General features: G+C 31.0%; 3 protein-coding genes across 3 annotated transcripts; 1 reads left to right on the forward strand and 2 right to left on the reverse strand.

Annotated features, from left to right (window-relative positions):
• Positions 1-227: 227 nt before the first annotated feature.
• LOC135958602 (uncharacterized) lies at positions 228-2,513 on the reverse strand. The gene is made up of 2 exons (XM_065509499.1): positions 724-2,513; positions 228-310 (listed from the first exon to the last, which is right to left on the reverse strand). Exons 1-2 carry the CDS (start codon positions 2,275-2,277, stop codon positions 245-247), a joined length of 1,620 nt encoding a protein of 539 aa, XP_065365571.1. The 5' UTR covers positions 2,278-2,513; the 3' UTR covers positions 228-244.
• A 3,926-nt stretch (positions 2,514-6,439) lies between these two features.
• Positions 6,440-15,602, forward strand: Dcr-1 (Endoribonuclease Dcr-1). The gene is made up of 9 exons (XM_065516054.1): positions 6,440-7,155; positions 7,249-9,376; positions 9,431-9,967; positions 10,032-11,409; positions 12,007-13,367; positions 13,454-13,586; positions 14,235-14,872; positions 14,939-15,180; positions 15,252-15,602. Exons 1-9 carry the CDS (start codon positions 6,536-6,538, stop codon positions 15,418-15,420), a joined length of 7,206 nt encoding a protein of 2,401 aa, XP_065372126.1. The 5' UTR covers positions 6,440-6,535; the 3' UTR covers positions 15,421-15,602.
• Srp14 (signal recognition particle 14) lies at positions 15,564-17,116 on the reverse strand. Its single transcript, XM_065516061.1, has 4 exons — positions 16,984-17,116; positions 16,852-16,924; positions 15,932-16,032; positions 15,564-15,861 (listed from the first exon to the last, which is right to left on the reverse strand). Exons 1-4 carry the CDS (start codon positions 17,005-17,007, stop codon positions 15,730-15,732), a joined length of 330 nt encoding a protein of 109 aa, XP_065372133.1. The 5' UTR covers positions 17,008-17,116; the 3' UTR covers positions 15,564-15,729.
• Positions 17,117-17,296: the final 180 nt, after the last annotated feature.

Consider the following 17,296-nt stretch of genomic DNA (forward strand, 5'->3'; position numbering starts at 1 on the left):
CAACATTTTTTTTGAAGTAGAGAAATATAATGATTGAAGAGCATTGTTGTATATGTATTAAATAACTCTAAATAATTTTCAAAATTATTCTCAGAGTCCAAGGCTGTAATTCTTAAAAGTATGTATGTTCAAATAATTATAAATAAGGATAATAAACCAACCCACGTTCAATCCATTGTACATTCCAAAATATAGTGAAATTGAAACTCGAATAACCCTTATTATTAAAGTTTAATTATTTTTATTATAAATGAAGATTTCTACAAAAAATTGAAACAATATTTTCCGCCGAGTTTTCCAAAGAAGAAATCTGAAAATTTAAATAAATTTTATTATTAAATTCTCATGTTTAAATATTATTTAAGGTATTTATAGACGGCAATACTGAGTATTAATATTTGTCAAAAACTCAAGTATCATAATACAATTTCATCGTCTAAACAAAATTTGTATTAGATTTTCAAAAAATTTGTTTAATACAATTCAAAAACTTTTTATTTTCATATGTATCGGGTATGTATTTATAAAAACAAAGGCAAATAAAAATGTCAAGAAAATATAAAATAAAAATTTTCAGAAAAATATCAATCAACAAAGAAATAAAATATTTGTAAACAATAAATGTTTTTTTGAAACGATTTTTTCAAATACCGACTGATTTCAATATTTTAAATTTGAAAAGTGTTAATACTCAGTATTGCCGTCTATAAATACCTTTATTACCTTTAAAAGTTGCACATCAAATGGAATTTTAAAATGTTGCCAATTCTTTATGAATATATTATTAGCATTAACACATTCATCAGTACTTTCAAAGCAGTTACATTCAATTTTCGAATGTAGATAACAGCAATCATTGTCCATATTTGATATATTAACCAATTCATCTATTAGTTCCAACAAGTTTTCTCTATTATTGTTATTATATGTATCAAGCAGTAATAATTCTTCAATAGAAAATGCAGTGACCAAATAATATACACTCATTTCTTTGTATTTATGCAGTAAATTTGATATGTTAATATTTTTGGAAAATTCCTCAAAAATTATAAGTTTGTTGCAGTAAGTAGACAAATCAAAAGTTTTCATTACTTCTTGAGAATTTACTAGTAAAACTTGAGTTAAGTCCTTTTCTGATGAACAAAATTCATCTATAACTCGTGATTTGTCGTCTTTGGAGAGATTTGTATTTAACCGTAAACACTTTATATTCATGAAATCACATAAACCTTGTAGCATATTTAAGACATTTGAATTTATTGCAAGAATTATGCAATGTTGAGGCTTAAACTTTGTTAAATCGGATAAAAAATACTGGACAAATTCCAATTTACCCGAATCAAAAGGACCCATTTCGGACCAATCGGGTAAGGTGGGTATTAGATAGCGCATTAATTCATTTGTGGTAGATTTATGGTTGATAAATGAAGGATGGTTGCAAATGTGTTTTAGAATGTGATCTATATCAAGTGATTGTATTTTTTCCAGAGTTAAACAAGATTTTACCGAGGTATAGTATTCTACTGCCTTTAGAAGAAGGAATTGTTGCAATTCAGAGGGTCTTACAAAGCAAATAAATTCTCTACATAAACCAGTACTTGGAGGAGTTTTTAAATTAATTTGGCTAGATGAACAAATGTCAGATTTGTTGATACCGAAAGAAGTATTTTGTTTTTGCGTTTCTTTCGTTTCCCAGTTGGATTTTAAATTGACACTTAAGGGTACTTCTGGAGGCTTTAACATTAAAATAGGTTTAAATTTAAAACTTCCTTTCGGTTTCTTATCTTCCTCAGTCAGCTCTTTAGGAGATATCCACTCCTCACCCCAGTTTCGATTTAGAACTTGTCTCTTACGAAGTTCATGCAATTCGTCTTCTTCCGTGATTTCATTTTGTATTTCAATTTCTTTGCCTCCGATTACCATCTGAAAGTCTGGAGCTATGTCGTTTTTGTTAAATTTTGTTGAACATCCCAAGTATTTGCCTGTTTCATCTTTCAAAATGGCCTTTACTATCAAATTATTTACCTCCAGCGTTCCATCTCCTTTCCAAGTTTTATGTTTTTTAGTAGATATATCACGCCATACTATATTAAAAATTCGTTTGTTTTCAAATCTGTTGGGTTTAATTTCACCATTATGAGTACGAGAACCCCAGTTATATTGTTCATCCTCGGGATCTGAATCATGGCCACCTACTTCAGTCTCATTACTGTAATCATTGGAATCACTCACACGTTTTGCTTTATTTAAAACAGATGGTGCCTTAGAACGTCTCATCTTCGAGTTAAAAGCACAGAATATATACTTTGTGGTTAAAAGGTATTTATTATTGTAATTATTTTTATATATTTTTAAAAAGCCGCAATATTTTTCCAATATTAACCAGCTTAACAAGATGGCGTCGAAAGCCCAGTTAATTTTATGTTCGTGTCTCGTGCTAGTGTTTGTTGGTGCAAAAAATCTAAACCCAACAAAATCAGGCTGAAATTGACAGAACTATTTTCATGTACAAAAACAAAAAGGATGTTGTTTTTGTACTACTAGCTTATTGCCAACATCATTTTAAGAGTGACCTGAAAATTTAAGATTGCTGTCAAAATCAGCTGCCTTAAAAATAGTACTAAATACTCCTCGAAATAAGTATATGGTTCAAATTTCTTGAATTGAATATTATTTAGTTTTTGGTATGTATTATTAAGAACTAATTACTAATGTCGTCTAGATTTGTGTTAACAAATACATATGTAATTGAATTAGTTAAAGGTTGATATAATTTTATTATGAATTAATTGAATAAATAATTAATTCTTTGGGAATGATTTTACTGTATGACTTTTAAACTTTTTTAATTCTCAACAATTAAGCTAACCTTGAATTCTTCTCAAAAGTTATTGATCAACAATATTTGGCTCTAAGGTTTTTGAATTTATGCGATAAATAAGTTAAAAAACTCCTAAATATTATAATTTAAATGAACAAGTAGAAGAAGATGTGCAAATACAAGCAAATTTGTATGAATGCAACTTTTTTTTAAAACAATTAAAAATATCTATCAATTTTACTTATACCCCATTTACACTCGTTTGAATAACTTTAAATCTCGTTCAAGTAGAATAAAATCTATATGTTTACATACTTAAACAGTTTTGTAGATTTTGATAATAATCTACAATCAATAAAATTATTAATTGTTTTCTATATTTCACACATTTTTTTATTTTTAATTCAAAATACATACATATATAGTATATGAAATAGCCCATTCAGATTGCACCTAAATTACTTAATTTAGCTCTGAAATTATATGAAATTACGGCTTACGCCTAAGAAGAGCCATGTCCAGAAACAGCCAATCATATTCATAGTATTTTCACATAAAATTTAATTTGTAATAATTTGTACAAATTATTACTGGAAGTTACGGGATTCCGTTCGTATACTTTTAAAAACTTGTAACGAGAGAGCAAGAGAGTGTTAAAAGCAGTGATGTTCATCCCATACAACAATTGTTTAAAAAATTTAAACACATTTGTTACGCTCTTTTAAAGAGCGTAATAAATGTCTCATTTTTTCAGAAATTCAATAAGCATTGTTGTTGGTTGGTTTTTGGATGAAGCATAGCAAACACACGCGTTTCAATTACAATTGAACACAAAAAAACAAAGTTAAAAATAAATAAAAAATTTGAGAGTATTTCGGCCGTATAATGTATATTCTTTCATTTCCTTAAAATTTAAATTATATTCATTTAATAAATTGGTTTTATTTGACAAAAATTCTAAATTTAAACTTTCTTCATTTTGTTATTATTTGAAGTGTTTGACATTATGTTTGCTGGGTAGCTCTCTCACCAAATATCTTCATTTTTATTTTTGAACATCACTGGTTAAAAGTGATAGTTCGTAGATAGAGAACATGATATTTTTTTACTGGAAATTTTTTGTCCAGTAAAAAATATCAACATAAAATTGTGTTTAAAACATGTGGTTGCAAATGTAAACAGAACTAAAAAGTTGAAAATAAATACAATTTACAAGTTTTGCAAAGAAAAGAAGTAAAATAACAAAAAACAAACGTTTTAAATTGATTTATAATAAAATACAACTTATTTTTACAAATTGTTGTTCGCGTACTTTTTTGGATATTTTTTTAGATTGAGAGTAATTTATTTTTACTCTCTAAAATAAAGTTACTGGATATTTTTTACTGGAAAGTACGCGAACACACCTATTATGTCATAATCCAATTAAGATTTCGTATTTTATTTTTTTATTTATTCAATTGAGAATATTTATATGGTAGAATTGTTGGTATTCTTAGAAGATTTTACTCATGCAATATGTACCTAACTCATGCCATTAAACGGAAATTGGCCTATGCCCTTTTGATGCCAATATTTGCTATGGACTGGAAGTTATTTCTGGTACCATGTCCTATAACATCCAAAGATTGAATCGTATTGTGAATATGATTGTGCGTTATGTTTATAATGTCCTAAGACTTATGCATATTTCTGGATATGTAAGAACATTTTTAGGTTGTTCTTTTAGAGATTTCATATCACTTCGGAATTCGATTTCTATAGGGTGATTAAAAGTGGATTGCCGCTCTGAATTATCATTTTCTCGTTCCACAAGAAATCCTCAGGTTGTAATACCTAGAATACGGAGTACATTATTTGAAAACACTGAAACATTTTGGTGGCTTTTGAATGTAGCATACACATTTTCAACTACTTCTCTTTTTTATATAATTGCTTTATTTGACTAGTGTTAAATTTAAGTTCATCTTGCTGCTATTTATGGGATAATAACTTTTATAACAATATATTTTATTTCGTGATTGGGGAGCCATTGTGATCTGTATTTTTAAATTTAAGTGAAATCGAATAAGATTTTATTTGATTTATATTTTTTTTAATGTATACTTATTCAGGTAATTTAACTATGTAATATAAGTTATTTTGGTCCAAAGGGACTTTTTATATTACTATGAATTTCAAAAAATAAATAAAATACAAAAATCCTTTTTTAAATCTGATAGATTTATTGGAAATCCAATTAAAATGAGTAAAATAAACTAAATTAGGATCGAAATTTCATTTAATGTTTGCCAGAAAATTTTTAAAAATATAAAACATGAAAAATTTTCAAAATAACTACTTTTGGAACGAGTGTAGTGGTTATGAACACTTCACTATCGTAGAAGCAAAACATGTAATTCGATAAAGCAACCAATACTCATGCATTTAAGTTGGCAATATGTATAATGAATCATCTAGGAATTCTACAAATGTACTGGGAATGGTGGAAATAATATAATATTGCGTTTTGTAGCAACATTTTGGAAATTAATCTTTTTCTAAAATCATGCAACTAAATCTAATTCTATAAATTAATCATGGAAACAGTAAAAATTCCTCATCTGCTTCTTGAAACTAGTTTCTAATGGTGACTATTTCAACCAAAAACAAGTAAGAGAGCTCTATTATATACTTATATACTTCACCCTCACCAAATTATACTTCAAGATAAAAATTTTAAATATTTTTAGGTAACCAAAATTTATTTCTTTCCAAAGTTGTTTTTTCATTTTTTTGGAAATTTTTTTTTTTCGAATTGTTTTTTTTAAATTTAAAAAAAAAATTTTTTGCTGAAAAAAAAATTCGGGTTAAAAAATATTTGTTCCTATTTTGACCCATTGTAGGTCCAACTTACTATGGTCTTATACACGTCGTTACGAAGGTCTTTGAAATATCTATCATTAGATATCCATATTGTCTATATTAATGACTTAATAATCCAGATATAGATCATAAATAGGTCAAAATCGAGTTTGTCCTGGTTTTTTCCTCATATCTCAGCCATTTGTGGACCGATTTTGCTGATTTTAAATAGGAAACTTCTCGAAAGCATGTCTGACAGAATTATTGAAGATTTGGGTCCCTAAGATATCTGGGGTCTTCAGAAAATTGATTTCAACAGACAGACGGGCATGGCTTAATCGACTCCGCTATCTATAAGGATCCAGAATATATATACTTTATAGGGTCGGAAATGAAAAATGTAGAAATTACAAACGGAATGACAAACTTATATTTACCCTTCTCAAGAAGGTGAAGGGCATAGAATAGACGCATAGTACGGAAGGATAGAGTAAAAAATTACTCTCTTTTCACACATACGGGTGATACAAAAACATAATACATGCAATACATTCTCATGAATTAGGTTTTTGACAACATACTTAGGTTTTTGACACTCAGTTACCTATCTATCAGGAATAATTACTGACTCCCTGGTTTACATATAAAAATACTCTATTTAATTGTACCATATACTTATTTCGAGGAGTGTATAAATAAAATATGCTTTTTGTTTACATTCATTCTGTCACATTTTGCAGATAAAAGTTTTTTGCAAAATCAAACAGCCGCTGTGTTAAAACAAAAAAACTTAGTATTCCCCTTTCTTATTTTGATTTTATTATACTAACTAGTCTGATTTAATTTTTGCAGTAACCTCTCTTATCCACCATGTCTTTTCATTGGTGTGATAACTTACATACAGCGGTTTTTAGTCCTCGAGACTATCAAGTCGAACTTTTGGCAGCCGCCTTTGAACGAAACACGATGATATGTTTGGGCCATAAGTCTTCCAAAGAATTTATCTCTCTTAAGTTAATGCAAGAACTAGGCCGTGAAACACGTTCGGAGAAATCTAAAATAAGTATTTATTTAAGTGTCAATAAAGCTCCAGCTATGTTCACCATGTTGCAGCATTTAACGGATTTGAGAGTATATCAGGAACCTTCTGCAGCACCAAGTATTGAACTACCAGAGGGTTATCATGTTTATATCTTACATCCCAAAACCTGTTTGAATTTGTTAAATGAGGATAAAATACAAATGAAAAACATAAATTTATTGGTTTTGGAAGACTGTCATCAGGATAATGTACAATGCGATATTATAGCGATTTTTAAGAATTTTTATATACCCCAAGAGCTGAAGTACATGCCAAAGGTATTGGGTTTGGCTGGTCCTCTACATAGTGCCGGTTGTGCTTTAGCAGAACTTTCAGCAATGCTTAATACTTTGGAAAATACAGTGCAATGTAAAACGGAAACTGCTAGCGATATAGTTACAGTATTAAGGTTAGTATAATAAAATGCATATACAGTAACAAAAATTTCACCTCCGCCAATTAATTTTTTATAAATAATATTTAATTTACCATAATTTTACAGATATTGCGCCAAACCCTTTGAATTCATTGTCCAATGTGCGCCTTACAAACAAAGTGAATTGTGCTCTTTACTACAGGACATTCTATTGACTCGCAAAGCGTTTCTTACTGATCATCGTTACGACCCGTTTGAAATTTATAGTACTGATGAGTTTCTAGAAGAATTAAAAGACATACCAGATCCTAAAAAAGAACCACTTGAATTTTTAGATATTATGCTACAAGTTTTATTAGAAATGGGTCCATGGTCCGCCGATAGGGTCGCATTCAATATGTATCAACGCATAGAGAAGCAAAAGATAAAAACTCCACACGAACGCCACTATATTCTTTTATGTCTAGTAAATACAGCTCTCTTAGAAGTTCATGCTCTATGTGAGCAAAATTTTCGAAAATTTAAGAATAATCATAAAGACTGCGTAGAAAATTATTCGAGCCCAAAGGTGTTGAGACTGTTGGAAGTTTTAAGATTGTTTAAGCCAGATGACAATATAAGTAAAAATGATACAATGAAGCGCATAAGTTTAGAATTAGATTCAATGGATTTTCAAAAACTTACTCGTATTCTGGAAACCAAATGTCATTCAGTTGAGCAAGCTGTTGAAAAACAACAGCTAGAGTCCCGATCAATAGTTGAAAATCTCGATTCGATTGTTAAACCTGAATTTCACATGAAAATGACAAACGAAAAATTAAACTCTGGCACAGAAGTGGATAGTAAACCTGTAAGCAATACCAATAAGTCTGATGACACAACTACTTCAAATAAAGCTCAACCATTATCTAACATAAATCGTCGTCAATCTGGTGGACATAATCATAATCGTCCCAAGAGACGACCATTTCGACGTCATCATCGTGATCATCATGATGCCGCTGACACTCTGTGTTCTATAATATTTTGCAATTCAAATTACATAGCCCGAGTACTTTTTGAATTGTTGGCCGAAATGAGTAGACATGATCCCGAATTGAAATTTATTAAATGCCAATTTACCACGGACCGAGTAGCCGACCCAATAACCGAACCAAAAGAAGCCGAGGCAGAGCATCGAAGACAAGAGGAAGTTTTAAAACGTTTTCGCATGCATGATTGCAACGTGTTAATTGGTACATCTGTTCTGGAAGAGGGAATAGATGTACCTAAATGTAATTTGGTAGTTAGATGGGATGCTCCCTCTACATACCGTAGTTATGTTCAATGTAAGGGAAGAGCTAGAGCGGTACCAGCGTATCATATAGTATTAGTCGCGTCTGACTGGAAAGATTTAACAAATCTAGCGACCACAAATGAACAAATCAAAGACAGAAGTCATCGTTTAGTATGCAGTTTAGAAGAGGATGAAGACAATTGTATAACCGATTCAGATAATTCGGAAAAAGGCCAAGAAGATGATGACGACGAAGACGGAGACGAAGACGATAAAATTAATGGCATTTCTACGAAAAAAAAGTTTGTATATGGTTCCATTAAAGGTACAATAAAAATATTAAATCCAGAGGTGATAACTAACAAACATCCATCGAAACCTTCTACAATTAGCAGTGATTTAATATTGAAAGAAATCAAGGATGAAACTCTAGCTATAGAAGACATACAAGAGCACAACATAGTTAATAACGATGTCGAAAATAGTTATGACACCACCGCTAATGATAAGAACTCTAACAAAACAGTATTGAATGAAGGTGATAACAACACTTTAAATGATTCCATTAGTTTAAATGAAAGCTTTAATTCCAATAAATCTGTGATAAAAGCATGCGATACTCATAAAGTGATTGACATAGAAGAAATAAATGAAAGTAATAGTAACATGGCCGAATCTCATTGCGAAAAACATAATTCTGAACCTACAAGTTCATCGAAAACGAATGATGATTATACAATGTTTTATATTGATGAAGATCTGAAAAACTTGGAAATTAAGACCAATAAAATCGATCAATCCTCAAATTCTGTTCAAAAAGCGAAGGAAAAGAAAAAATTCGTTTGTTTGCTCAGCGAGTTCGATGAATCTGACGGAGAAAATAGTCAATCTATATTTGAAATCAAGCAGTTTGAAAATATGGATAATACAACAAATACAATTGTTCAGCAAATGGCAGAATATAGGGAAATTGAAAAGGTAATTAGAAAAATCATATGTGTACTATTATGAATTAAAATAATTAATTTTCAGATGCTTCTTCATAAATGCGCCAACATAGAGCCTCCAGAAAATGAACATAGAGAAGCCGACATTTTTAACAAATGCATTAAACCGTATAAACCATTGGTTCGTCTACTAACGGGCGCATCTGTAGATTTAAGTAATTCAATAGCATTAGTAAATAAATACTGTGCCAAATTACCTAGCGATACGTTTACTAAACTAACACCACTATGGCGTTGTGCCCACACCAAGCGTAATAATATAACAATGTACCAGTACACCTTAAGATTGCCAATTAATTCACCGTTAAAATATGATATTGTTGGCTTACCAATGCCTACACATATTTTAGCTCGTAGAATGGCTGCATTACAGGCCTGCATTGAGTTACACAAATCTGGAGAATTAGATGATAACTTACAGCCTATAGGCAAGGAAGGGTTCAGAGCAATTGAAATGGATTGGGAAAACTTCGAATTAGAAGAACAAGATGAAAAAATAGTAATGGAAAATTCTGAACCAAGACCGGGTACAACTAAAAGAAGGCAATACTATTATAAAAGAGTAAGTTTTTCTTTCCAAATGCAAACAAGAACTTAACAAATTTTTTTTGTTTAAATATTTTAAGATTGCTTCAGAGTTTTGCGACTGTCGACCTGTTGCTGGTGTACCATGTTACTTGTACTTACTGGATCTCACTCTACAATGTCCCATACCGGAAGAACAAAACACTAGAGGTCGCAAAATATACCCACCAGAAGATGCGTTGCAAGGTTTTGGCATTTTAACTCTCAAGAAAATACCTAAAGTTAGTTCGTTTCCTATATTTACTCGTTCGGGAGAAGTTAAGGTTTCTTTAGTTTTACATCCGCAACGTGTGGTACTAACTGAAAAGCAAATTTCTTGCATTAACACGTTTATTAATTACACATTTACCAAAGTGTTGCGTTTGAAAAAGTTTTTAATGCTTTTCGATCCAGAGTCTACCGAAAATTGTGTCTTTATAGTGCCCACGGTCAAAACGGTAGATGATGACAAGACTATTGATTGGAAATTTTTAGAGATAATAGAACAGAACGCCAATATGATGCCCACCCCTGTGCCCGAAGAAGAACGTCATGCTAAAGAATTCTCAGCAGACAGGTTCAATGATGCTGTTGTAATGCCCTGGTATCGCAATCAGGACCAGCCTCACTACTTCTATGTAGCTGAAATATGTCACCAACTGTCTCCCTTAAGCATGTTTCCCAGCAAGAAATATCGCACATTTATGCATTACTATTATTTAAAATACGGCTTGAAAATTCATCCAAAACAACCGTTGCTAGATGTGGACCACACCAGTGCAAGATTAAACTTCCTTACACCTCGCTACGTCAATCGTAAGGGTGTAGCTTTGCCAACAAGTTCTGAGGCAACTAAAAGAGCTAAACGGGAAAATTTGGAATTGAAGCAAATACTTGTGCCAGAATTGTGTACTGTGCATCCATTTCCTGCCTCGTTATGGCGTACTGCAGTGTGCCTACCTTGTATTTTGTACAGAATAAACGGTCTGCTGTTGGCTGATGACATACGCAAGAAAGTTGTAAAAGATATGGCTTTAGGACAAATTGAATTATCTGAAGATAAAGATTGGCCTATGTTGGATTTCGGCTGGTGTTTAAGTGACGTTTTGAAGAAAACGAAAGCCAACAAACTCAAAAACACTGATGATGATAATGACGGGGAACAATCAGATGGTGAAAATTTCGGTCAAAAAGATAAGAGTAAAAAGGCTACGCCAAATGATCCAGAAGTTCTCGACGATTTATTAAAATCGGACAAACAAGATAAGACTTCTATGGACGAAGAAAGCAATCCTGACGATGTGCCTGGTTTTGTTGAAATAGGAACATGGTCTAATGAAATGGCTAACAATTTGGATTATAGATTTTATGACTCTGATACGGATGATGAGGACTACGATGAAGTTTTAAACGATTTAATTTCAGTATCCTACAAAATTAGTAAGTTTATTTATATATGTACATATAATATAATATACATAATAATTAATTAATTAATAGGTAAATAATTGAGGAAACAAATATTTTTGTTCGAATGAATAATATTTTCAATTTAGAAGAAACAATTATTTGATCAATACTTATACATTAATCGAATAAAAAAAAATAGTTTATAATTTAAAAAAAAATTTGGACAAAACTATCGCAATGAAACTAGACCAATAGTTTATACGTTAATATTTTCAATCGCCTTTGGATTAATACACCACTATCAGAATATTATGAAACCGAACTTAATAACAAAAACCTTGTTGCTACCAATACATGGGAAAGGTTAAAGTATCTGTAATTTAATTAGGATAATTAATCGATTCGTCGAATAATAAAAACGATAAACTCGAATATTTGACAACCCTAGTAAATATGTATGTTATATACAATTTTGCAAAATTGCTCTAGATATCAAGAGTAATTTTAACAAGCGTTAAACGGACACAAATTATGTATGATACCTTTTGATTCACTTATTATTTTCTTTTTTTAATTTCGATGTGTTACGAGTTAATAAAACACTTTATTTGTCTTCCACAATTTTAGATGAAAATGCAGCTAGAGCAACATCCCCAACCTTCACCGACATACAGTTGGATGAAAAAGATGATATGCCACCAATCAAAAAACCTAAAGCGAAGAAACAAGAACCTGCCTTTGCCTACTATGACTCAGATATATCATATGCCGAATCATGTTTTGACAGTGATGTTGAAATGATTGATGACACAGAGTCCACCGATGAAGATGACATAGTTATAACCTCAAAGAATGAAGCTGAAACTATAGAAACCGAGCAGGATATAGAAAAACTTAATAAACAACTTTCAATTATACAAGCGACAAAAGCCAATGATCGGGATTATCAGGAAACTAAAAATCTTCAAGTGGGTTACAATTTTCTGGATATTAAACACGAAATTTCAGAGAATTTAAAACAATCTATAGAACAATTTGAAAAATCAACTAAACAATTAATATACGACATACGAAATTCAGGTATGTTGGTTGAGTATGATCGCAATATAAAATTGCCCGTAAAAATCAAAGAATCGAACAAAGATAAAAATACATTAGAATTGTGTTTAGACACTTTTAAGCAATTTATACCTTACGCAACCGATTATGACTTTATGAAGTTTCTGTCGAATGATCAAGCTCTTAATCAAGCCTTGAATGTTGATCAGCTATACTCTTTTAATTTGAAATGGTTAAGCAATCACCCCGAAGAGTTGTATACAATTGATGGATGTGGAGATCTGTTTGACAGCTTTAATGACTCTCCAAAACTAATTTTGTCAGAAACAGGAAAGAAACTAATTCGTATCGACTTTGAAAGTCAGGGAAAGGAGTATATCAAAGAAAAACAAATGCAAGATTCCTCAAACGAATATAGCAAGAATTTGAAACATTTTCCTGTAGAGAACTTTAGTTTCGATTATCAACCCGACTTGTCTACACATGCTGGGCCTAGTCCTAGTATTATACTACAAGCCCTTACTATGTCAAATGCAAATGATGGTATAAATTTAGAAAGACTGGAAACTATAGGTGATTCTTTTTTAAAATATGCCATTACCACCTATTTGTATATTACGTATGAAAATGTTCACGAAGGAAAGTTGAGTCATTTGCGCTCAAAACAAGTGGCTAATTTAAATCTCTATCGCTTGGGCAGGCGAAAACTATTGGGCGAGTATATGATTGCTACTAAATTTGAGCCCAGCGATAATTGGCTGCCACCGTGTTATTACGTACCCAAAGAATTAGAAAAAGCTTTAATAGAAGCCAAAATACCTCCACACTATTGGAGTTTAGTTGATTTAGTCAATATTAAAAAGCTGACAAATGCTGAAATCTGTGAATTGGTTCGTAAGAAGGCTGACGAGTGGGGTTGCAATTTTTCGGTACGATTATAAAAAAATATATACATAAATGTATTTTATTGTTATTGTATACTTCTCACTTAATGTTTTTTGTTTGTTATTTTTAGGATCAGGATGTTGGTGAAGGAAACGGTGGCAACATAACAACAGCGAATCACGATTGGGATGATCCGAATCACGTTCCTTTTGAGTTTTCTTGTTTCATACCATATAATTTAGTATCACAACACAGTATTCCAGGTATGTGAATATATTATTAAAGTTCCTCATTGGATTTAGTATCACAAGATATTAAACCCTGATCGATCAAACCTTTTTTAAACCATTCGAAATTATGATAGGAATATTAATTCACTTATAAATGTACATTAGAGTGGTCCTAGATTGTATGGCCGAAAAAAATATCAAAGTACAGACCGATCCCATCTATAATTGTGCTATGGATTGTAGAAATGCGTACTGATAAATATTAGGATGATAGGAGAACGTTAACGGCTCGTGTCTTTCATGTTATAAAAGATTGAGGTAATTTTAACCCCAAGTGAATTTAAGGATTAATTTAGATTTTTTCGGTCTTATTGTATATTTTTCCCAAGTTTTATAAAAATCGGATCAAAAATATATATGCATTTTGATGTTTCTTTTTGTAGTTTTTTTTTACCTTCACGATAAAATGTTTAAGTTGTACGATTTTAGTAAAACTTTCAGGGTATATTTTAAAATATATTAAAGTCCAATATTCTAAATAGGCTTTATTTAAAATTCATAACATTAAAATGAAACAAAGAAAAATAAGTTTGTCCGATAACCGCGAAATTTAAATCACAGGTAATAAAAAAGGGCATATATTAACACGGGAATGTATTTGTCATTCTCTTTAATTTACAGATAAATCTGTAGCCGATTGTGTTGAGGCTCTAATAGGTGCATATCTTATTGAGTGTGGTCTAAGAGGAGCCTTACTATTTATGGCTTGGTTGGGTATTCGAGTTATTCCATACGAACGTGTACCATATAATTCTGATAAAGCAAGAGAGTCAGGTAATACTTTGCCCGATAAAGATGGAATGATAACCGTTTATGGTTCATGGACTCCACCAAAATCTCCACTGTTGCACTATACACCAAATGCTGAAAAAGAGCTTGACGCCTTACTGGAGGGTTATGATGAATTCGAGAAAAATTTGGGTTATAAATTTCGAGACAGATCTTATTTATTGCAAGCCATGACACATGCTTCTTACACACCAAATAGATTGACGGATTGTTATCAACGTCTCGAATTTTTGGGTGATGCAGTGTTGGATTATTTGATAACTCGTCATTTATATGAAGACCCTAGACAACATTCACCGGGAGCGTTAACAGATCTACGATCAGCATTGGTCAACAATACCATATTTGCGTCATTAGCAGTTAGACATGGCTTTCACAAATACTTCAGACATTTGTCGCCAGGCCTCAACGAAGTTATTGATCGTTTTGTGCGAATACAAACTGAAAATGGTCATAGTATAAGTGAAGAGGTGAGAGTTCATTATATTTTTCAGACTTATCTACGTTTTTTAAACACAATTTACATTGAATTTTAGTATTATTTGTTGTCCGAAGAGGAATGCGATGATGCTGAAGATGTTGAGGTACCAAAGGCCTTAGGTGATGTGTTTGAATCGGTAGCAGGAGCCATATTCTTAGACTCAAATATGTCCCTAGATGCTGTATGGCTAGTTTACTACAATATGATGCGTCCTGAAATAGAACTATTTAGCAATTCTGTGCCAAAATCGCCAATAAGAGAATTATTAGAATTAGAGCCTGAAACTGCAAAATTCGGGTAAGACTGAATATATCTTTTAAAAACTATTTTTAATTATGAATTTATTTGTCTTTTTTATTACCTTTTAGCAAACCTGAAAAGCTAGCGGACGGCCGTCGAGTTCGAGTTACGGTCGAAGTATTTTGCAAAGGCACTTATCGTGGAATTGGTAGAAACTATCGAATAGCTAAGTGCACTGCTGCGAAATGTGCTTTACGTCAATTAAAGAAAAAGGGTTTAGTTGAAAAACGAGTATAAGCAAATCCGCGAACCTAATTTCATGGGTTTTTACTTTTATAATTTTTTCTCTATTTAAGTATAAATGTTGTGTAGTTAGTTTGTAATTAAAAATATACATGTCATATTGTGTTAATATCGCAAACAATTTTCAAATAATACCATTATGTTTTAGTAACATTTTTTAAAATCATTGTAACAAATATCCTTTGTTTTATTTATTTCTGTTTCTTATATGATTCTAGAATATTTAAAAAAATAACGTTAAATGCTAGTTTAAAGTAAATCAATCAGAAGGAATCGAATACGTGTTAAAATTGTATTTTCATATTAGCCCTTAGCGGCTTTGGCTTTACTTTTAACCTTTTTAACACGTTTCAAGCCATCCATACTACTTTTCATGAATTGAGCATACATGGTCATCATTTTGGGAACATCCTCATGTTTAACCACAGTGGAAAGCTTCATAAATAAAATTTTAAACAAATACAAATAATTAAGTTTTGTTTGTAGACAAAAAATATGTAAATACCTTTTTAGATTTTGATTGAGCTCTCATCAGACACATGTATTCTTCAGGCTCAGGTAGTGCTGGTTTTCCTTCGCGTGGCTTAGGTTTGTCATGACCATTGTCTAAAGAATAAATTTAACATAAGCAACATTTTGAACATTCGAAAACATATACATATTTGTATCGACTCAAATTGCATTTTAAACCGAAACTTTATGAAACACTTGCTTTTTCATAAAGCATTTAATATTTTCGTTATGTCCATCATTTAAAATTTCATGTTGTTTCTTGCCTAAATTCTTCAAAATTATTTACTTTTCCTGAAGTGGGCAAACTTTTCCGTGAACTGGGCTATATTTTTGTCTTGTATGTATTTTGTTATTATAAGTCCCGTATGTAGGGATAAATTAAATATACATATGTGTCAGCTCTAGGCCCTAATCTAGCGACTAGCCGCCGATTTTCAACCGATCAGCTTGTTTCTCTGCTGTATTAATAAAGGTTCTTAAAAAATATGTAATTATGTACATATTCAGGGTTGAATGTCCTTGGGCCGACTGAAGGCTGGTTATACAAAAAAGTAATTATTAACAGTAATCATATTATAAAAATCTCATAGGTATATCGTCTTTAATAATTATCCGATCACGAAAATATGTACATTATTTTAAGTCGAAAACCGGCTAATATGTAAATATTTTTCTGAAAATTTGAGTTTCTAAGAGAAATGTGATTTCAACGGCCTATAACATACCTATGATGTGTTTATTCTATGGCCTATAACTTCTATATTAGAGTACTCTCAAATATTTTTATATCACTGAGAAATTAAAAAAAGTGCTGAGTTAGGCCATAATTTGTTACTTCATGTTTACATTCAAAAAAGGACAATTGCGTATAGAATTGGTCATTGTATGTTACATTATATATATAGTACTTACATCTTTTAAAAGTTACAGTGAATGAAGAATCTGTTTTTGCTGAATTTGCAAGCTTCTGCAAACGTATTATAAACTAAAATTTAAGGAAGATTTATAAATTCGATTATTTTATATAGAAAACAATAAAATTACCGAAGAATTATCAAGCAAAACCATTTTTTATGCGTTGGCAGGTTCCGTTTACAAGAAAAAGAAAACACCAAAGTATAAATCACAATAGACAGGTATATGTCAAAATGACAATTGACTACAATATATTACTACCAGGGATGGAAAATTAAAATTTTAAATAGTACTTTTTGGAATTTCAGAGTAATACAATAGATCATTTAATTACTTTCATATAGCGTAGTCTTGTGTTGAAATCGTCTAATAAAAAATTGTTTACTCAAGAAAAAAATCTTTATTTAAAATTGTTTATAATTTATAATAATAAATAATAATA

The sequence above is a fragment of the Calliphora vicina genome, chromosome 1 (assembly GCF_958450345.1).
Source record: "Calliphora vicina chromosome 1, idCalVici1.1, whole genome shotgun sequence".
NCBI lineage: Eukaryota > Metazoa > Arthropoda > Insecta > Diptera > Calliphoridae > Calliphora > Calliphora vicina.